This window comes from Rhincodon typus, chromosome 10 (assembly GCF_021869965.1).
Source record: "Rhincodon typus isolate 14 chromosome 10, sRhiTyp1.1, whole genome shotgun sequence".
Taxonomy (NCBI): Eukaryota; Metazoa; Chordata; class Chondrichthyes; order Orectolobiformes; family Rhincodontidae; genus Rhincodon; species Rhincodon typus.
Window position 1 is genome coordinate 4,871,675 of NC_063341.1, and position 23,861 is coordinate 4,895,535.

General features: G+C 42.1%; 1 protein-coding gene across 1 annotated transcript in view; it reads left to right on the top strand.

Moving 5' to 3' along the window:
* Nucleotides 1-13,574: 13,574 nt before the first annotated feature.
* The window catches only part of LOC109914551 (neurogenic locus notch homolog protein 2-like), a 176,853-nt gene continuing 166,566 nt past the window's right edge, over nucleotides 13,575-23,861 (top strand). The window contains exon 1 of the mRNA XM_048602014.1: nucleotides 13,575-13,764. Coding sequence (XP_048457971.1) covers nucleotides 13,575-13,764 — 190 coding nt within the window. The remainder of the gene's footprint in view (nucleotides 13,765-23,861) is intronic.

Genomic DNA, 23,861 nt, shown 5'->3' on the forward strand with positions numbered 1-23,861 from the left:
GAATTTGGCTTGAATACATAGGGAGCTTGTTTCAAGAAGAACACTTGCTTTTGCTTGCCTGTCCTCCAGTTGAATCAGACCTCCTTTCTTCAGCCCCATCCAGGCATTGAAGGAATCTGTTCCATCTCACATACAAGACAGTTATAGTTGTGTCATCAGGAAATGTTTGCAGTATCATGATGAAGTTTCTTCCACATCTAAATCTTTGAAGTACAATCCACAGACACTGAAGTAAATGCTTTAATCAGGAAGATAAATGCAGTCAGCGTTCCTGATGTTGAGCTTGACATTTTTCTTGGATTTGTTTGGCATGAAAGACTATGCTTGAAGTTCCTCTGGAAGGTCTAAAACTCCACCATGTCTCTTGAAGGATTTCCTCAGATACTAGAAGACAACAATTCAGGAGAATGTGTGTCGGATTTTCCCTGCTATGGATAATAAAGAAAACCTCAATACTTTCCAAAACTTGATTTATTTCCCTTCACGAAAACAGTTTCAGTAGTTATAGTGCTAAAATCAGGTTAAGGGTCTTTATCCTCCCAAAATGATGAGATAAGTGATGGAGTCTTGATGTGGGCAAAACCCCACCAGCTTTGAAGAACTTGACTGGAAAAGTAACAATGCCAAGTGTACCCAGTGACAAATACAACAGATAGGATATGTGAGGTAAGAAGTGAAAACCAAGAGATGTAACAATTTGCTGACCATCAGGATGTGTTAATTTTGTTTTGAAGCTCGCAGGGCCATCTGTCAAGCAAAAAATCGGGACACAAACATAATCGCTAGATTAGTTACTGCCACATGCTGGTGAAGATAGAAATAAGAGGTCAGTCCAGATGAATGCGTGGCTGGAGAGATGGTACAAGAGTGAAGGCATCAGATTTCTGAGATCTTGGACTGTTTTTGGGTGCAGTGGGACCTATACAGCAGACGGGTTGCACCTGAACTGGAATGAGACCAGCATTCTTGAAGGGTGGTTTGCTGGTCCTGTTAGAGAGAGTTTAAACTAACTTGGTAAGGTTGGGATCCAGAAAGAAGGTTCAACAGGAGGAGATGAATGGCCAAATTTATGAAAGACAGCAAGGAAGTGAAATTATGGGCCAGTTAAGGCACTAGGAAGTTTGACAAGTCTGGACAGTATTTATTTTAATGCAGGGAGTCTGACATACAAGGCAAATAAATTCAGGGCACAAATTTTAGCAAGGAGGTATGATATAATTGTGATCACTGAGTCATGATTGAGAGAGGAGCAGACTGGCAGCTCAGTATTCCAGGATATTAGGCCTTCGGGTGAGATAGGAAAGGATTTGAAATAGGAGGGAGTGTCACAATATTGATCAGGGAATCAGTTGCAGCAATAAGGAGAGATGACATCTTAGACGGCTCCTCAAATGAAGCCAAATGGGTAGAACCTACAAACAAAAAAGGAGAAATCACATTGATGGAAGTGTACTATAGGCCCCCTAACAGTCTGAGAAAAATAGAAGAGCAATGGCAAATGGAATCCAATCTGGATAAGTGTGAGGTAATGCACTTGGGCAGGACAAACAAAACAAGGAAATACATAGTGGACAGTCGGAGAGTGTAAGAGCAGGGAGGCTATCCTCAAAATGTATAAAAAGTTGATGAGGCCACAGCTAGAATGTTGTTTGCTCTTCTGGCGTCCACATGAGAGTTTGATGTGATTGTAATGGAGAAGGTGCAGAAGAGATTTACCAGGATGTTGCCTGGGCTTATTAGTTCTAGTTATGAAGAGACATTGCATAGACTGGGGTTGTTTAACTTGGAGCAGAGGAGACTGGTTGGGAAATGATTGAGATGGAATGAATTATGAAGGGCATAGACAGGAAGAAACTTTTCCCCTTGGTGGAGGAATCAATGACCATGGCACATTGATTTAAGTTGAGGGGCAGGAGATTTAGAGGGGATGTTTTCATCCAGAGGATGGTGGGAATCTGGAACTTTCTGCCTGTGAGAATGGTAGAGGCAGAAACAAAAGTATTTAGATGTGTACTTACGATGCCAAGGCATACATGCTACAGGCCAAGTTCTGGAAAATGGGATGAGAATAGCTAGATGGTAATTTTGACCAGTGCGGACTCGATGAAAGGCATTTTTTTTGTGCTGCAGGTTTCAATGATTCACTGACTGAATAAGGTCAAATGGACAAAGTCCACTTTGCTCACAGGATGATGTTTCTTTTCTTAAGGATGACAATGCTACCCACCGGTGCTGGAAAGAACATTTCCAACAGTTCCTTAACTGTGAACCCGCAGTTGTAACTGATACTGTTTAGGTTTACCCCATTACCCTGTGATAGAATGTATAGGTGATGGGAAGGCTGCACAAGCAATTGAACAGATGAGAAATGGTACAGAGTGCCTCCCCAATTTATTTTTAAATTTTAAATTTTATAAATAAATAAAATGAGGGGGTGACCTCAAAGAAATCGATAAAATTCTAACAGAGATATACAGGGTGAATGCAGGAACGATGTTCCTGATGACTAGGGAGTCCAGAATCAGCGGTCATTGTCTAAGGATACAGGGTAGGCCATTTTAGGACTGAGATGAGAAAATTCTTCATCCAGAGAGTGGTGAACCTGTGGTGAACATGGTTAAGGTCAAAATATTGAATGTTTTCAAGAAGTAGTTAGATATAGTTCTTAGGGTTAAAGAGACGAAAGGGTATTGGGAGGAAGCAGGAACAGGGAACTGAATTGAATGATCAGCCATGATCAAATAGAATTATGGAGCAGGTTCTAAGGGCTGAATGGCCTACTCTCCCTCCTTTTTTCCATGTTTCTATGAAATGGCAATTTTGGAAAAGGAAAAGAATAGACGTCAACTTTGTATAAACAAGGTATTATGGAGTCATAGAGTTCCATAGCCTGGAAACAGAGCCTTTAAACAAAATTGTCCGTGCCAACCAGTTATCCTAAACTGTATTGATCACTGTAGCTAAACAGGTTCTCTGAACAGACCTGTATAAGAAAGGCAATTCCTTCACCACACAGTCAGTTAAGAACACAGTCAGAGTGGGACTGCAACAGAGTGAGATGAAAGCCAATTTACTGACTGTACATTGGAAATTCAGTACAAAGGGTGGCGGAGGTGCTTTAACTAAGTTTTAGTGCAAGATGTAAACTCTTCGCTGTGAGAGGTGAATGGAAGAGGAATAAAGTGAATTGAGACCTGCAGTGAGACCAGTGGCAGGGTGACATTATGAACCACACAGCGATATGTATTCAGGGAAAGAAGCTGATTGGTGAGTGTGACTGGTGAATATATTTAGTCTTTAAAGCAAAAGTAAAGTCTTCAGTTGGTGTTTGGGTCTCCATTGTTTTCTTCCCTCTCTTAAAATATAACTGTTTAAGTATTAAATTGATACTTTTTATTTCTTTTTGTAAAAACAAAATATAATTACAGTAAAGTCTTTAAAACAGGGAATTTAAAACAATTCATTTATAAATTCAAACAAATATGATAGTGATAGGAGGACAGGTGGTGTGTTGCTGCTGCAAACCAATGTGGTCCACAGTGAACACATCTGGATGAGGTTTGTAGCTCAAGGAACCTCTGAGTTGAATAGCTGGAATCTGAACTGCTGACATTTTGCCACATGAGGGAAGAGGAAACTTGGACATTTGGTATGACATATTTGACACTTGGAAACTTGGTATGACTGCTCTCTGGATACTTTGCTTCAGAGAGCAGTCATACCCCTCAGTCTGGGTAATTTAAAATTACTCTGTGATCAGGGATAGATGGGTGTGACAACAGGTGAGGCAAGTATGAGGACCCAGGCAGTTGTCCAAAATATTATGAAGTTCTTCCTAGCTGTGTAGTTGAGAGTTGGGACTGCTGAGCAGATGAGAAAACTGACGAGGGCACCTTTATAAAGGGAGCCATTGATGTGAGAGAGGAAATAGTAGTGTTGCAGTGGTAGGGAACAGAATATTTAGAATAAAAGATACTGTTCTCTACAGTTGTGAACGGGAATCTCAAAGGCTTTATTGCTTGACCAGTGCCAGGGGCTGGAGTACAACTTGGAGAGGATGGGAGGGATCCAGTAGTCGGCGTCCATGTTGGTACCAACAGCATTGATAGGACGAGAAAAGAGGTTCTACAAAAATATTTTGAACAGTTAGGAGCTAACTTACAAAGTGGAACCTCCAAGGTAATAATTTCTCGATTATTATCTAAACCACTGGCAATCTGGCATAGAGTAAATAATGTCAAGGAGTTAAATGCACGGCTGTAAGGTTGGTGTGGGTGAAATATCTTTCTGTTCATGTGGCATTGGCATCACGACCGGAGTAGAAGGGAACTGTTTTGGTGTCATGTTTCACTAGAACTGTGATGGAACCAGTGTTCTGTGAATCAAATAACTGGGGTGTGGAGGTGCCAGTGTTGGACTGGGTAGGACAAGGTCAAAAATCACATGATATCGAGTTATATTCCAACAGGTTTATTTGAAAACACTAGCTTTCAGAGCGTTGCTCCTTCATCGGATGTAGTGAGAGAGATATCAAGACACAGAATTTATAAGTAAAAGATCTAAAGATCATACAACTGATGCAAATGTATTGAATAAACCTAAAATGGTTAGCTAACTCCCTCCTGTTAAATCTTTAATAAGTTAGAAAGGAGATGCAGGTTTCGATTGATTAAAATGCAAATCCCAGAATTTCTTTCAAGTCACTGGGGGCAGCCTTCCCCTGTTACAGGAGGAATGGTCTGGGAGAGAGGAAATTAAGCTTACAAAGCAAAAGGATATGGCAGCATCAAAGGACAGCTGTTGCAATAATAAGACCCACACTGGGATAAGAAGGGAGAGAATATTTAAACATAGAAAAACAGCAGTAAAAGGGTGCAACGGATAAAAAAATGGTAAAAAGGCAAAGTTAAAGCTCTTTATTTCAATGCTCATAGTATTCAGAGAAAATAAATATCGATCTGGTATGATCTTATAGCTAGTACAGAGACACATTTATAAGGTGATCAAAGCTGGGAGCTAAATATTCAGGGGTATTTGGCTTTTCAAAAGGGCAATCAGGAAGGAAAGGGTGGGTGGGGTAGCTTTGTTGGTACAAGATGGAATAAGTACGATAGCAAGAAATTATTTTGGGCAGGAAGATGGAGAATCTGTGTGAGTGGAGGTAAGAAATAAACAGGGGAAGAAGACACTGGTAGGAGTAATCTGTAGGAGTAGTAGGAGTAATCCTGAACAGCAGCAAGAGCATTTCAAAATACACAATGTGATCAAGTGGAGTCAGCATGGCTTTATGAAGGAGAAATCATACCTGGCAAATTTACCAGAATTATTTGAGGAGGTAACAAGCAGGATAGATAAATGGAGAACCAACGGGTGTAATATATTTGAACTTGCAAAATGTGACGAATAAGGTACCACAAATTAGGCTACTTAGTAAGATAGGAGCCCGTTGTGTTGAAGGTAGTATATCAGCATGGATAGAAGCTTGGCCAACAAATAAAAGATAGAGAATTGGGGTGGAGGAAGCATTTCCAGGATAGCAACCTGTAACTAGTGGTGTGCCGTAAGGATCAGTGCAGGGACCACAAATATTTACAACATCTGTTAATGACTTGGATGAGGAAAGTGAATGCACAGCAATAAAGTTTATGGATGACACAAAAACAGGTGGAAAGATAAATGGTGATGATGATACAAAGTCTGTAGAGGGGTATAGACAGGTGATTGAGTGGGCAAAAACTTGGCAGATCGAATATAATTTGGGAAAATATGAGGTCATGCATTTTGGTCGAAGAACAGAAGAGCTGAATATTATTTAAATGAAGAATGATTGCACAAAGCAATATGACAGAGTGTTTTCAGAGTCCCCATGCATGGGGGAGGCGATGGCCTAGTGGTTTTATCGCAGGAGTATTAATCCAGACACTCAGCGAATGTTCTGAGGGCCCAGGTTCAAATCTTGCCATGGCAGATGGTGAATTTGAAATCAAAAGAAACAAAAGTTTGGAATTAGGATTCTACTGGTGACCATTCGATTGTTGGAAAAACCCATCTGGTTGACTAACCTCGTGATAACGAGGTAAGAAATAGGGAGAGAGTGCAGCTAAACACATGGCTACAGGGCTGGTGAAGGAGGGAGGGCTTCCGTTATGTGGATAATTGGAGCACATTCTGGGGAAGGTGGGACCTGTACAATAAGGGTGGGTTGCACCTGAACCGGAAGGGCACAAATATCCTGGGAGGGAGGCTTGCTCGAGCTATACGGGATGGTTTAAATTCGATTGGCAGGGGGTGGGGAACCGGATTTGTAACTCAGAGGATGAGGTATTCAGCCTTCCAACAGACACAACAGGGAGTGAGGTTGTTAATAAAGAAATGTGGTTGATGGAGCATAATTGTGGACACAGGGATGGTTTGAAGTGTGCATACTTCAATGCTAGAAGTATCAGAAATAAGGCGGATGAACTTAGAGCATGGGTCAGTACTTGGAACTACGATGTTGTGGCCATTACAGAAACTTGGGTAACTCAGGGACAGGAATGGTTGTTGGAAGTTTCGGGTCTTAGATGCTTTAAAAGAAATAGGGAGGATGGTAAAAGAGGCGGGGGAGTGGCATTTCCAGTCAGTTCTAGTATAGCAGCTACTGAAAGGCAGTTCGAGAATGATATGTCGACAGAGTCAGTTTGGGTTGAGGTCAGGGACAAGAAAGGAGCAGTCACTTTGTTGGGGGTTTTTTACAGACCCCGTAATAGTTGCAGAGAAGTGGAGGGGCAGATTGGGAGGCAGATACTGGAAAGGTGCAGAAGTTACAGGGTTGTAGTCATGGGTGACTTCAACTTTCCAAATATTGATTGGAAACTTTTTAGTTGTAATAGTTTAGATGGAGCGGATTTTGTCCAGTGCGTTCAGGAAGGATTCCTGACACAATATGTAGATAGACCAACACAAGGAAAGGCCACTTTGGATTTGGTGCTTGGCAATGAACTGGGCCAAGTGTTAGACCTGTTGGGAGGAGAGCATTTTGGCGGTAGCGATCATAACTCTGTTACTTTTACAATAGTCATTATACCTATCCTATAAGGATAGGTACATACAGCAGGATAAGGTTTATAATTGGGGGAAGGATAATTATAATTCTGTTAGGCAAGAACTGGGTAACATAAAATGGGAACAGATGCTGTCAGGGAAGAGCACTATAGAAATGTGGAGACTATTTAAGGAACGCATACTGCATGTGCTCGATATGTTTGTCCCTAACAGGCAGGAAAGATGCGGTTGAGTGAGGGAGACTTGGTTCTCAAGAGAGGTCGAACGACTGGTTAAGAGGAAGAAGGATGCTTATATAAGGTTTAGGAAACAAGGATTGGAAAAGGCTCTAGAGGGATACAAGTTAACCAGAAAGGAGCTGAAGACAGGGCTTAGGAGAGCTGGAAGGGGGCATGAGAAAACCTTGGCAGATAGGATCAAGGAAAGCTCCAGGGCTTTTTACACGTATGTGATGAATAAGAGAATGACCAGAGTAAGGGTAGGGCCGATCAAGGATTGTTAAGGGAATTTGTGCACGGAGCTTAAAGAGATAGGAGAGGTCCTTAATAAATACTTTTCTTTGGTATTCACAACTGAAAGGGACCTAGTTGTAGGGGAGGACAGTTTGAAACAGGCTGGTGCGATGGTGGATGTCGGTGTTAGTAAGGAAGATGTATGAGGAATTTTGAGGAACTTGAAGGTAGATACATCCCCCGGGCCTGATGGGATTTATCTGAGGATTCTATGGGAAGCAAGGGAAGAGATTGCAGGGCCTTTGGCGATGATCTTTTTGTCCTCACTGTCCACGGGTATAGCGCCAGAAAATTGGAGAGTGGCAAACGTCATTCCCTTTTTCAAAAGAGGGAATAGGGATAACCCTAGAAATTACAGGCCAGTTAGTCTTCTTTCAGTGGTGGGCAAATTATTGGAAAGGGCTCTGAGAAATAGGATTTATGATCACTTGGATAGGCACAGTTTGATTTGTGATAGTCAGCATGGATTAGTGAGGGATAGATCATGCCTCACAAACCTGATTGAATTCTTTGAAGAGGTGACCAAACACGTGGATGAAGGTAGAGCAATGGATGTGGTATACATGGATTTAAGTAAGGCGTTTGATGAGGTTCCCCATGGTAGGCTATGCAGAAAGTAAGGAGTCATGGGATAGGGGGAAATGTGGCAGATTGGATTCAGAATTGGCTGACCCTTAGAAGACAAAGGGTGGTAGTGGACGGAAAATATTCAACATGGTCCTCAGTTACCACAAGGATCTGTTCTGGGTCCTCTTCTATTAGTGATTTTTGTAAATGATTTGGATGTAGGAGTAGAAGGGTGGATTAGTAAGTTTGCGGACGATACGAAGGTGGGTCGAGTTGTGGATAGTGCGGAGGGCTGTTCTAGGTTACAAAGAGACATTAATAGGTTGCAGAGTTGGGCTGAGAAGTGGCAAATGGAGTTTAACCCTGAAAAGTATGAGGTGATTCATTTTAGAAGGACAAACTTGAAAGCAGAATACAGGGTTAACGGAAAGATACTTGGCAGTGTGGAGGAGCAGAGGGATCTCGGGGTCCATGTCCACAGTTCCCTGAAAGCTGCCACCCAGTTGGATAGAGTTGTTAAGAACGCAGATGGTGTGTTAGCTTTCATTAGTAGAGGGATCAAGTTCAAGAGCCGTGAAGTTATGCTCCATCTATACAAAACCCTGGTTCGGCCACATCTGGAGTGTTGTGTCCAGTTCTGGTCGCCTCATTACAGGAAAGATGTGGAAGCGTTGGAAAAGGTGCAGAGGAGATTTACCAGGATGTTGCCTGGAATGGAGGGAAGGTCTTACGAGGAAAGGTTGAGACAGCTAAGGCTTTTCTCTTTAGAGCAACGAAGGATGAGAGGTGACTTGATAGACGTGTACAAAATGATCAGAGGTATAGATAGAGTGGACAGCCAGAGACTTTTTCCTTGGGTGGAGGTCGCTATTACGAGGGTGCATAGTTTTAAAATGAGTAGCGGTAGATATAGGAGAGACATCAGAGGTAGATTCTTTACTCAGAGAGTGGTAGGGGCCTGGAATGCATTGCCGGAGAGGGTAGTGAAGTTGGCCTCATTAGGGGCATTTAAGCAGCTATTAGATAGGCATATGGCTGATAGTATAAGGTAGGGGTGGAGGTTAGATAGACCTTAGGATTAGGGTAAAAGTTCAGCACAACATCGTGGACCGAAGGGCCTGTACTGTGCTGTACTGTTCTATGTACTAATGTCCTTCAGGGAAGGAAACTGCCATCCTCACCTGGTCTCACTTACATGTGACTCCAGACCCACAGCAATGAGGTTGATTCTTAACTGCTCTCTGGGCAATTAGGGATAGGCAATAGATGCTGTCCTAGCCAGCGATGCCCTCATCTCGTTAACGAATTTTTAAAAATCACAAAGACGTAACATCCAACTGGATAAGAGGGAAGACAACTGGAATGTTGGCCTTTATTTCAAAGGGCATGGAGTATAAAAATAGGGAGGTTTTGCTTAATCTATACAAGGCACAATTCAGCCCACAACTGGAATACTATGAAGTTTTTGGTCCCTTAACCAATGACAGATATACTTATATGGGAGGCAGTCCAGAGAACGTTCACAGGCTGATACAGATATTGAGGGATTGTCTTATGAAGACAGCTTGAATGGACTGGGCCTGTACTCTTTGGAATTTAGAATAATAAGAGGTAAAAATATTGAAACATACAAGATTCTTAGGGAACTTAAAAGGGTACTTGTGGAGATGTTTTCCTCTGATGGGAAGGTCTAAGACCAGAGAACCATAATCTCAGTATAAAAGGTTGCACATTTAAGACAGAAATGAGGAGGATTCTTCTTCATTCAGAGGATAATTGGTTTGTGGAAATCTTTACTGCAGAAGTCTGTCGAGGCTGGTACATGCAGTATATTCAAGGCTGAGATAGACAGACTTTTAATCAGGGAGTGAAGCACAATGGTAAAAGGACAGGAAAGTAGAGTTGAGGGTTATCAGATCAGCCATGAATGGCATATCAGACTCGATGGGCTGAATGGCGCACTTCTGCTCCTGCATCTTAATGTCTTATGTTAACCCCCTGGAGCTAGAATCACTTTATGCTGGTTCCGGGAGAATTGAATGACAAAGAAATGGATAGCGTAAAATATCACTGTAAAGTGCGATTTTTGATTGTGTTCAGTTCTGTAGTTTAAAATACATTCAATAATTCATTAAACTTTGCACATCATCCTTTAAGCTGTTGATTAGAAATTCTAAGTTAATTTTAAAGGTCTCTACAGGGATTGTGACCTACTCAGAATGATCTGATATTGCATGGACCAAGTTCAATTCTGATTGGTGTTCTGTTAGCTGCTAATGACCAAAGCAACAGGGAGAACTTTATGATTGAGGGGGTGAGCATATCTGAACCAGACTGTGTCCACATACACTGTGTAACAATAGCTAGGATGATTACAACAAAGAAACCTTTGCCTGTGACTTTAGCCTGCCCATTCTCAGTTCGGATGCAAACACGTCTGCTGAGCACTTCCAATCTTCCTGCTTTAGCTTCAGCGTTTACATTTTTCTTTTCTTCTGTTCTTTATCCACTGTCGTCATTAGCTGCAGTAAACTTGATTAAATATTCCCACCATGACTTCCATTCCACATTGTGCATTTCAGGCTGCATTAATCCTATTTGCTCACTAATTCAGATACCACAACACAAGATAACCCACAATTGGCACAAGCTAGTGCTGAATTGCTGGGAGATAAAGAAAAAGTTAATCATCAGTTTGTGTGGGTGGGCTTTGAGGATTCAGATTACATTAGTTGAATATTTCTGTGCTGGTGATACTTGGTAAAAAGTAGAGATTAACAAGGTATTTGCCATGTGTTGCTGTGTGACAATGTTGTAAAGTTTTGTTCTGCAAAACTAACAGCTACTTTTGTAGAATTATGGGAAGTATAGCGTCGTGGGAAGTAATTCATTCCATGATGCCTGTGCCAGTGTTAGATTTTCAATTGGCATCATCTGTTCAAGTCCCAAGACCAGCTATTGACGTATATATACCCTTCTTAGATATTTTCTACTCAACCTGTTTGGAGATGACATTACACACCTATAGAGCAGGTGGGACGTGAATCTGGGCCTCCTGGCTCAGAGGTCGGGGCACTACCACAACATAAAAGTACCCCCCCATACATCTTTCTTCATTGATATTGTCGTCCTAACTCAATAACCACTTGTGGTAGAGAAAAAAAATACAAAAGAACTGCGGATACTGTAAATCAGGAACAAAAACAAAGTTGCTGGAAAAGCTCAGCAGGTCTGGCAGCATCTGTGGAGGAGAAAACAGAGTTAACATTTCGGGTCCGGTGACCCTTCCTCAGAACCCATAGTTCTGAGGAAGGAACTGAGGAAGAGTCACCGGACCCGAAACGTTAACTCTGTTTTCTCCTCCACAGATGCTGCCAGAACTGCTGAGCTTTTCCAGCAACTTTGTTTTTGCACATGTGGTAGAGTACTTCATGGTTAAGTAACTGTTCTAATAACTACATGAAAATAATTTCAAAGTCAGATGCCGAGCCACATAAGGAGATATCACATTAGATGATCAAAAGTTTTATAAAAGAGATGTGTTTCAAAAATACTTTAAAGGAGAAAATGTGGTAAGTGTAATTATCTAATTCTCTCTTGAGAGCCATGATTGAATCTGCTTCCACACACTCTCAGGCAGTGCATATAGAAGCAGTAATAGGCTACACCATTCCATGAACATTCTCCACCATTCAGTAAGATCATGTTTAATCTGACTATAGCCTCAATTCCACTGATCTGCCTGTTGTCCATAATTCTAGAGTCCCTTATAATTCAACAATCTATCCATCTCAGACCCCAACTTTTAAAATTTATTTCAGTGGATTTGGTTAGGTGGCTGGTTAGGTCAGCATTTATTGCCCACACCCAATTGCTCTTGAGAAGGTAGTAGTGAACCACTACAACCGTATGTTTTAGATAAATCCGCAGATAAACTCATAGAGTCGTAGAGGTGTAAAGCATGGAAACAGACCCTTCAGTCCAACTCGTCCATGCCGACCAGATATCCTAAATTAATCTAGTTGCCAGCATTTGCCTCGTATCTCACTAAATTCTTTCTATTTACATATCCATCCAGATGCCTTTTAAATGTTATAATTGTACCAGGCTCCACCACTTTCTGTGGCAGCACATTACATACATGCAGCACCCTCTGTGTGTAAATGTTTGTGATTTCCAGGTTTGACCCAGTGACAATGTCAATGTTCGAGGAAGTGAATAATGTGGTGGCTGGAGTGCCAGTCAGCTGAGTTGCCTTGTCCTGCATGAGTATCACTGAAGAGAAATCCAAAAATTCACAACCCTCTGAGAGAAGAAATTTTTCGTCATCACCGTAAGAGCTACCGCATTACTCCGAAACTATGCTTCCTGTTTTTTCAAATTCATTCATGGAATGAGGGTGTCACTGACCAGGCAGCATTTACTGCCCATGGGGCAGTTTAGAGTCAACTGCATTGCTGTGGGTCTGGAGTCACATGTAGGCCAGACCAGGTGAGGATGGCAGTTTCCTTCCCTAAAGGGCATTAATGAACCAGATGGGTTTATGGTCATATTAGATTCTTAATTCCAGATATTTTTATTGAATTCAAATTCCACCAACTGCCTATGGTAGGATTTGAATCTCAGTCCCCAGAACGTTATCTGGATCAACAGTCCAGTGACAATACCACTAGGCCATTGCCTCCCCTGAGCTAAGGGTTGAAGCTATGGGTTCTAAAGAAGGGTCACTGGACCCTAAATGTTAACTGTGCTTTCTCTCCACAGATGCCGCCAGACCTACTGAGTTTCTCCAGTAATTTCTGTTTTTGTTTCATATTACTTCTATCTTGCTTTGCTGTTTTGTGCAGATTCAAAGACAGGAAGCTTGTTATGGTTGTCAACAGATCTCTGACACATCAAGAGGGATACCCTTCAGTCAGGGGTCTGGCAACAGTAAGTCAAGGGCAACCTCTGGTACTAGTCCAGGCCTTGGACATGGTCACTTAGCCACGTGGGGGATTCAGCATCAGGATCTTCTCATAAAAGAAGAGACACTGAATGTCAGACAAGACCACCTGTCTTGACTCTTTCTGCCCAATTTTGGGTGTTTTGCTCCTGGAATGAGAGAGAGGTAGCTATTACAGAAGGTGAAACTGGGTGGCACAGCTGTTACTTTTAATGCAGGTAGGGGGGTGTCCCAAGCGAGTGAGCAGAGGGTATGCAGGGGTATTGGTGTCAGGTTAGGTTAAGTGACAGCAAGTAAGCGAAGAAGATGTTGCCGATGGTAATGAGAATAGAAGACCATGAGCTTTGATTGGAGGTGTGCACAGCAGCAGGGATAGAGAGATTGTGAGAAACTGGAAGAAGGCAGTGGCACTTGCAGTGACAGTGAGGAGGGACATTGACCTTCTTCCTAGAGTTCTGAGCAGTCCTCTAGATGGGTGAGACTGTGCGAAACTGGGTCAGGCTGGTATGGTCCTGGTTTGTGCCTCGTCCACACCACCATCCAGCGGGATCTCCAGATCCTTGCCCGCAAAGCATGGCACCGATCTCCCTGTGCCTGACATGTTGGGGCAAATGTCAGGAACTGTGCAGGCCAGTTCAGGATTGACAGTGTTTGTCCAGGTGAACATCGTGCTTTTAAAGATACAACAGGTGCCAGGTAATTCTGTAATATCTGCTAAGTGGCAACATGTTTTGGGAACAGCGCATGAGAAAATGGCACTGGAATCAGACATGAGGGACGGCGTAGGGGCTCTGGTAGATAATTCATGAGTGGAGTTCGGTAAGATACAGCAAGAAATCGCGTTAGGCCTTGTGAAGAAAATCCCTCCAAAACCTGATGCAACTCACACGTAGCCAAGAAAACACAAGATTCACCCCAATGATTCTGACATTGGTGGGTAGAATATCAACTGTAGGCTAATCTTACATTTTTTGTGTCAGTTATGTCAAGTTTGTTGGAAGGTTTCTCGCTGTGAGGCGTAGCAGGATCTCTTACCATATCTTTCCAGACACACATCAGTAACTCCTGATCACACACCTGTGGCTTCCCTCTTGTCCAATTTGAGCCCGATCTTGACATGCACCATTCCTGGAACAACTCATCCCTTACTAGATATCTGCCAAGAAACCAGCATCGCTGGCACCCAAGCCATCTTTAAGAGGCAGCTGTGCATCCAAACAAATATTGGCAGTCCAGTGTTGCCCCTCACCAGCAACGTAATGGCGCAGCAGCAGCAAACCAATAACAAAAACAAAGTTGCTAGAAAAGCTCAGCAGGTCCGGCAGCATCGGTGAAGGAAAGGACAGAGTTAACATTTCAGGTCTGGTGACCCTTCCTCAGAACAGTTCTGAGGAAGGGTCACCGGACCCGAAACGTTAACTCTGTTTTTTCCTTCACAGATGCTGCCAGGCCTGCTGAGCTTTTCCGGCAACTTTGTTTTTGTTCCTGATTTACAGCATCCGCAGTTTTTTCGGTTATTTGGCAGCAAACCGATACTGCTCATGGCACATAGCCAGCACGACTGACTCACCTTTGCACATGCGAACCTAATTTTTCACTTTAGTCAGTGTTTAATCACCAGGTCTCAGTTTACCTGTTCTTAGTTACATCCCATCTAAACACCCTTTACGAGACCACCACTTGTCCCCAAGCCTCACTGGAGACCTGTGCTGTGGGGAGCATCACATACAGGCAAGCAGTTAGACAGTTCCAACCATTTTCCAGTCACAGTTAACATCTAGAGAACAGCAACTGATGACAGGGAACACAATTTGCAATGGATACTGTCAGTATTGTATCCAGTGGTCACCAGGTACCCTCCTCTCCCCAAGCCTCCGTCCTTCCACAAGACCACACATAGTCCAGGGCTCAGCGTAGACAGTTATCACCTTGGGCCATTCGTGGTCAGGGAATATGTGTAATTACATTCCAGGGAATGGTCAGCAGTCAGTCGATGGGGCCGTCACATGCAATCAGGGAATTGCATGTCAGCCAGGGGGCTGCAAACGTAATGGTTGGGGTCTGTCTGGTCAGTCATGTCTTGGAGCTGCTTGTTGAAGTCAGCCAGAGGTCTGGGATGAATACTGGGGGTCTATGCTGTGATTGTTCAGAATGGTACAAGGTGGGCTGTAGGACCAATGTGTGATCACTTCCAAGGTGGGGGTGGGAAGCAGCCGCATGTGTTAAGGTGGCGACAAGGATGGTGATGGGGGTAAACTCAAGATATAAGGGGGCAGGTGGAACAGCATTGTAGAACATGGTAGGCTACAGGGAGTGGAGTATATTAACAGAGCCTACCATTGTGGCCTCACAAAAGAAGCATAGATGACTGAACTGGACATCATTAAGGTGTAAGGCTCAGGGACATGGAGGACAGTTGGAGATAAATTTCCATGTGATTAGTCTCCACAAGAGAGCTTTGAGTGGAAATGGGCTGTTGGGAAGATCAAGGTAAAAGGGAATGTGGAGGCTTGGGGAGAGGAGGGTACCTGGCAACCAATAGATATAATACCGATAGTATCCACTGCAAACTGTGTTCCCTGCCATCATTTGCTGTTTTCTAGATGTTAACTGCAACTGGAAAGTGGTTGGAACGATGTGCAAGTGGCTGGAGAGTCGGCATCAGTTGGGTCAAATTGCAGGATCCACATCTGCCAGGGGCTAAGAAGCAAAATCATGAAGCAGGTGTTTGTAAACTGCAGCCACGTTTAATTTGCAATCATTTCTTTGCCTGTTTGCAGTGCACATGGAGTGAACATGCTTCGAGTTCAAATACTGGCATATTGTGGACTATGCTAGTGAATGATGGAACTGGGATCCCCTGATGGAAAGTGTCCCCTGCCCCCTGACTAGACTGAGTAGTCCCCACCCACTTTCTGATCTGGTCAATTGGTTGAATAAAGGTGCAGTGCGTTTACCACGCATGCAGCTGGCACATGCTGTAGGGTAGATTGACATCTGTGTGCCATCCAGCCAGCTGGTTCCACCCTCGACCACCACATTTTGATCAGTGATCATAGTCAGATCAGCTATGATCTTATCGAATGATGGAGCAGGCTCAATTCCTATTTCTCTGTTCCTATTTCTTATGATCTCTGATCTTCAGGATATTAATGAAATATATGAAAAGAGCAGAGGATTGAAGTTAACTTGATTGTATCAATCCAGTTGGAGCAGTCTCAGTGGGAAGAGTGGTGTGCTTCACAGATCTATGATTCACATTGCAATGTACAGTTCGAAAACCAGTCCAACCAGTTGTAAAATCAGCAGATGACAGCAGTGATGAGAGACGAGCTATAAATGAGATAAACCTTCTTAAAATTGAAGCAACTTAACAGCAATCGGAGACACAGTTCTGAGTCTCACATTGCCAAGCAGTAGAGAGGCATAGTCCACGTTTGGAGAAACCCAAGACTTTAAAAACCATATTTGAGAAAAAAAAATCCAGTGCTCACTGATTGAAATATGGTCAGGAGATAATCATGTGTCTATGTAGATAACATTAAGTCTGCAGATTCAAAATGTAGTTAGTACTAAACTGCAGCATCAGATCCCAGCGATTTTAAATGGAAGAGTGGAGACTAAGGGAAAAAGGATGACAAGGTTCAAGGCGATAGGTGCAAACTGCAACAACACAGCATTAAAAAAATTGTGGATACTGGAAAACTCTGAAATAGAAATTGCTGAAAAGGCCAGAAATACTCCACACAACTCGCAGCATCTGTGGAGCGAGCAATAGAATAAACTTTTCAGGTTGATGACCTTTCATCTGAACTGGGAAATAATGTTAGAAATGTACAATCAGAATTTTACACGACAGAAGGAAGACAGTTGACCCATCATGTCTGTACTAGCTCCCAAAAGAACTACCCAGCTAATTCCATTCTCCAGCCCTATCTCCATAGCCCTCTCAATTCATCACTTTCAAATACGAATCCAGTTCTCTTTTGAAATGTCCGATGGAATCCATCTCTTCCACTCCCCCACGGAGCACATTCCAAATCCTAACAACTCTGAGTGAAGAAGTTTCTCCTCATCTCACTCCTAGCTGTCTTGCCGACAATCTTGAAATTGTGATCCTAGTTACTGACATAGCAACAATTGAAAACAGCATATCCTTCTTTATCCTGTTAAAATTGTTCATAATTTTGAACACCCCTATAAAGTCACCTCCTAATCTTCTCTGCTCCAAACATAATATGCTCAATTTCTCTACTGTTTCCTTGTATCTAAAATCCTTCGTTCCTGATATCATTCTAGTAAATCTCCTTTGGACTCTTTCCAGGGCTTTAGCATCCTTCCATAAATAAGGTGCCCAGACTGAACACAATACTCCAAATACAGTCTGACCAATGATTTGTAGATGTGATAGCATCACTTCCTTGCTTTTATACTCCATGCTTTTATTTATAAGCTCAAGAATCCTATAAGCTTTCTTAACAACTGTTTCAACTTGCCTGGCCACCTTCAGAGAATTATGCACTTGAGCCCCAAGGTCCCTCTACTCCTGTATTCCCCTCTAAGTTGCACCGTTGAACCTGTATTGTCTGTCTGTGTTTCGTCTACCAAAATGCATTGCCTCACATTTCTCTGCATTGTAATTCAACTGCGTGGTATTTCCCCATTTGGCCGACTTGTCAATGTCCTTCTGAAGTCATTTGGCATCATCCCCCGATTCACTATTCCCACCTAGCTTAGTATCATCTGCAAATTTAGAGACATTACTCTCAACAGTCATCTCCAAATTATCTGTATAAACCAGAAAAAGCTAGTGTTCAACACTGATCCCTGGAGAACACCACTTTCAACTTGTATCCAGTCTGAGAAATGCCCATCCATTCCTGTGTTTCCTATCTTTTAGCCAAAATCTAACCCATGTTGTCAAGGACCGATCAGTCCCAAGCATTTCTAATTTGCTAACCAACCTGCCATGTGGCACCATAACAAATGCTTTCTGAAAGTCCAGATGTATAACATCCACAGCACTACCCTCATCCACTGCCTGTGTCACCTCGTCAATGAACTCAATTAAATTTGTCAGACATAACTTGCCCTTGACAAAACCATTTTGACTGTCTAGCATTAGCTTATTTTCCTATAAATGTAGATTTATCTTATCCTGTACTATGGCCCCTGAATATTTTCCTACAATTGATGTCAAGCTAATAGGTCTGTAGTTTCCTGCATCATCTTTTGCCCCTTTCTTAAACAATGGCGTCCCATGTGCAATCCTCCAGTCTGCTAGCACAAATCCTGTATTCAGAGAGTCCTGGAAAATTTCCATCAACGACTCTGTGATTTGCTCCCTTACCTCTCTCAGGTTTTAAACAAGTCAAAGGGGAAAGATTGGGAAAGTGAATGAATTGGAAAGTCAGTAATAGGATGGAAGGTATGGGAAATTAAAGCTTGATGGTGCAGGGCAAAGGGAGTGCCACTGGAACAAGAAACAAAATATATTTCTAGAGGAGACAGAATCATGAACCACTGCTGCCCAAAAGAAAGAATTAGAAAACAAAGAGGCAAAAAAAACCTTGTCGAAAGAGGAAAGTACTTGCCATTGAGGGAGTATAGTGGAGGTTCACCACACTGGGATGGCAGGATCTGGTCAATGAGGTTAAAATGTTCCTAATGGTTATGATACTTGATCAGTAATTAGTAATTTTAATAAATTTGATCATTTATGGGCTAAAACCAGAAAACTTACGGTGAAAGGTGAAATAACTCCACAAAGGCCAGTATCCCATCACCAAGTCACCCTTTATTTATAGGTAGAGAGACTTTGACATTGGCCTAGCTCCCTCAGAGCCAGCTCTCAGAATGAATGTCTGACAGTCCTGTTCTAATCTGTCAGGCAGGGCTCCCTGATTGGACCAGATTAACAGCTTAAATCAGAGAACTCGTAATTTATGAGGTCTATCTGGCTGACCTCATTACAATCACTACAAAAGCAACAGGCTCCCCAATATCTTTCAGGAAGGGGAATACCACCCTTTTCAAGCCTGGTCTATAACTGATTGCACATAAGATGGTTGCCTCTTAAAGCGGTCAGAGTAACCAAGAGCGCATGATAAATGTGGCCTTTCAATGTCACTCGTATCCTGATGACATATTTTTAAAAAGCAGAACAATTGATGTGGTTTATCTCCCCTGATGGTTCACTGGAAAAAGTCTTCATCTTGTGGTGCAAACCATACTGACCAGAAAATTTTGGCTTTGAGTTCTATGTTGTATTGAGTCATGTCTGACCTCAACCAAGTCAATTTAATTTAATTTAATAGGTCATGCAGTAACAGGGAAAGAGAGCCTGTCGATTTTTAACTCTTGTTCACAGTTTTTGCTGGAAAGCATTCAAGATGTGAATCAAAAACAGAAATTGGCAGTATCTGTGGAGAGAAATCAGAGTTAATATTTTGGGTCCAGTGACCCTTCTTCAGAACATGGATTAGAATCGAAAGAATAACTTCATTTTCTTTTCAATATGTAAGTATTAGGTAATGATAGGTTTCAACTCGGTGTCACCAGTAACACTGAAGGAATGACAGAGTGATATCAGAGACTGCAGCTAAGAACATTGGAACCCTACGCCATAGGAAAGCAAGAAAACTTCGGAGTAATTTAGTCTTCCAAAACTGAACCACTGGTATTGAGCTTATTGTTTTGCCACAGGCATAATTATGTAGTGGCAGTTATGAACCTAGAAAGAACAGTGTTCGTCTCAAGTGGCAAGAATTTGTTTTATGCTATGGCTAATACAGTATTGTTTAGCATTAGTTATCTCTGCTTGACTATCTTCTGAGTTTGTTGAGTTGAATTGTGACAAGCTCCATATAACTTTTGTTTAAGATCTCATATTTTTTCCCTGGTTTAATTTAGTGTACTATACTCTTGCGTGGTTTGATTGGTGTGCTGTGCTTTGTGGGTTTGAGTTGGTAGGTGCTGCACTTTGTCATGGTTTGATTGAATGAACTATGTGCTGATTTGGTTAGTGCGTAACTTGATTTGGTATGCCGTCAAGTCTCATGGTTTGATTTGCTGTGCTATGCCATGCAGTAGTCTGATTTGGAGTGCTGTACTAGTCCAGGGTTTGATTTGGTGCCTTGTGCCATTCCATAGTTTAATGATATGCTGTGCTATTCTGTAGCTTGATTTGGCATGCTCTGTTTCTCCATGGTTTGACTTCGTTTTCCATTATTTGATTGGGTAAGCTGTGCTCCTTGTGTAGTTTGATTTGGTCAGTTGTACTGTTGAGTGTTTTGATTTGGTGAGCTGTGCTGTTGTGTGGTTTGATTTGATGTGTGTGTTATTGTGTGGTTTGATTCGATGTGCCGTGCTGTTGTGTGGCTTGATTTGGTGAGCCGTGCTGTTGTGTGGTTTGATTCGGTGTGCCGTGCTGTTGTGTGGTTTGATTTGGTGTGCTATGCCATGTATTTTCAGCATTTTTTTAATTCCTAGTTTTCTGTCTGTTTTTTTTTTAAAGTAAAGCACCGATATATTTCCTTCTGCATTCTGCTCAGTGGTCAAGTGAGAACATGGGCAGCTTCCAATCTCAGCCTGTAACCATCTGTAGTCCTGTTCATAGGCTTATCAGTTGCTTTTGAAACCACTCAACTGAAAATAATCAATTGGTTTAGTTGATCACAGATTCCCGCGTCACACATGTGACAGTGTTCCGTCATGGTCTCAGATTTCTGTGTAAATTATAACTTAAATTAATTTCAAGCTGTTTTGTTTTACAGCGCAACTTTTTTTTTAAAAAGAGTACAATAATACTTAGATATATCTTTGCTTCGTCCCTATAGTTTCATGTCTAAGTAGTTATATCATTTCCCAGTAAAATACCCCAGTCTCTTCGAAAGTTCCAACTGTGGATGGTGTAATGAGAAAACCATCCTTCTTCCTTCCTGTGACATTATGCTCACGCAGACTGATCACGTTGATGGTGGTCACAGCAATCTCAAGCAACACCCAAAGGTACTGCAATGGGTAAACTGCAGAAATGGAAGCAATAAGCAACTCTATCCTTTATAATGAACTTCTCTTGAGTGTATTACATTGGGCCTGTTGTCCAAGTCAAGTTATTGAATTTTCCTTTCTTCCTTTCACCTAAATGGATATTTTCTGCCTCCACTTTGCATTGTTGTTCAGCAGTTATACTGTGTGTAAATTCCTCGTGTTGATTTCAATTTCCACATTCTGCACAATCTTCTGACAATCAGCATGACAGCTCCTCACCAGTTCCCTGTCAAGATCAACAAATACAGCTCATTGTGTAATGAAAATACAAAACAAAATTACAAACACACCTGCATATTTGGCAGTAATAACCTGTCATGTCAAAAACAGAACAATGTGAAACAATGGTCTGTACCATTCTTGAATTCAAAGGTAGCATGGTCTTAAAAATTCCATAGCCCCTGAAAATGGGTGGAGGACTCATGATGCATGATTAGCCTCTGGCCATTCAAAGTATTGCAGGTGGCAAGCAAACATAGTCCTGGCTGTTAATGTCCAGCTCCACATTAATATATGTTGTTTTAATAGTTGACCATCTCAACAGGGGGCCTGAAGTTTGTACAGCACTAGTTCTACTTAAAGGCATCCTGCATATCCTGGCAGGTGCTCAAAGTCATTGTGCAAGAGTATCTGATCAATAGCAAGAGAGCAGGCACCCAGATTTTCAGATGCAGCACCCAAGCAGACGTGGACTTGTGGGAAGATGTCCTCTAGCCAAAGAGGGCCAAGAGACTCTGCAGGTTAAGACCTTTGAAGGGAATGGGAACAGATAGCCATGGAGGTCAATGCAAACAGTGGTTACCTCAAGGATCTGGATGCAACATCGTAAGACGTTTAATGACCTCAAATTAGTGATCAAGCTAAGAGAATTAATTTTTTAATTCATTCATGCGAAGAGCGCATCACTGGCTCGGCCAGCATTTATTACCCAACCTAGAAGATGGGATTCTTCTTAACTGCCCTCTTAAAATTCCAGAGGACCGTCAAGAGCAAACCACATTGCTGTGGGTCTGGAGGTCTGGAGTCACATGTAACCCAGAACTGGTATGGGATTTTAGTGAACCAGACAGGTTTTTCCAACAATCAACAGTGGATTCATGGTCATCATTTGACTATTAAATCCAGATTTTTTTAAAATTAAATTCAAATTTCACCATCTGCCATGGCAGGATTTGAACCCCAGTCCCCACATCATTACCTGAGTCTCTGGATTAACAGTCTACTGATGATACGACTAGGCTGTCGCCTCTCTATTTTTGATACCTTCCAATACCTTCTAATGACACCCTAGACACTGCACAATTCACCAACCCCAATTCACTTAAAACCAATTGTTTCCATCAAGCTTGAGGCACATATCATATTTATACCTCTAACCTCACCCTCACGCACTGATCACTGCTGCAAGCCTCGCGCCATGCAGACAATGCCAGCTATTAAACTGTGGTACCTACATCATTGAAACACATTGCATCTCATTCACTGGCACACTTCAGCCTTTCTTTCCTGACAAGAGGCACTCTGATAATTGTATTCTGATGGTGGACTTTAACTGGGGAATCATTTGTGCATCTTTACATTAGAACAGGCTGAAACTGGGCTAGTTAGGTTAGGTGATAGAGTAGATGGTATATGCTTGTAATGTGTATCTCTGCAAATAAAGGCTTTTAAAGTGCCTATCGTTTGAATTTCTGGAGTAAAACACCGAATTGGAGGCAACAGCAACTAATAAGCATTGGGATAGGCAAAGCCATATGTCCTCAACTCCAAACAAAAGAAAATGAATACCACAGTTCAGGTAGTCATTACATAGATTGTGGCACGTGTTTGGGTTGAGGTCCGGGAAGATGATGGAATGCCTTCACCCAATTCACCTTCTTAAATCCCACTTTTTTGTATTCATTCAAGGTAATGTGTATGTTGCCTGCTGGGCCAGCATTTATTGCCCATTATTAATTGCGAAGGAGAAGGTGATAGTGAGCTTCCTTCTTGAACTGCTGCGGTCCTTAAGGTATGAGTAAACCCACAGTGCTGTTAGGAAGTGAGTTCCTGGATTTTGACACTGTGATAGGGAAGGATCAGCAATCTATCCATCTGTGACTTAAAAGTATTCGAGGACTCCACTTCTATCACACTTTCAGGAACAAAGTTCCAAATGCTCATCATCCTCTGTGAGAAAAAAATTTGTCTCATCTCTATTTTAAGTGGGTGACCTCTGATCTTCAAACGGTGACCCCAGTTCTAGATTCTCCCATAACAGGAAAGGTTCTCTCCACATCTACCCTGTCAATGTCCCTCAGGGCCTTAGCATTAATCAGCCTGTTCAGACATGCAATAACACACCTCCGAGCGACTTGAGCTTTCTGGCTCAGAGATAGGGGCGCTACTATTATGCCACAAGATCATTAACCAAGTATTTTGAGATGTTCTGACATGTTGTGATGCTATCACTGTGCCTGCAAGAAACCACTCTCACCACGGATGCCACCTGACCTTCAAATGATTTCCCAATTTTCTGTAATTGTTTTTGGCAAAATCGTGCTTTATTCATAAGTTATCTATAAGTAAGTATAAAACAGTTCAAGCCATTACAAAAAAACACAGTAAAAATATCACATTTCTCATCTGAGTGTTTGTACTCTTTGTTGTCTCAATCTAAATGCAGAAGTTGGTATGTTTGCCAAATATGACAAGAAACTATTTACATTCCCTTCTAAAAGTTAATACACTCTTGGTATATT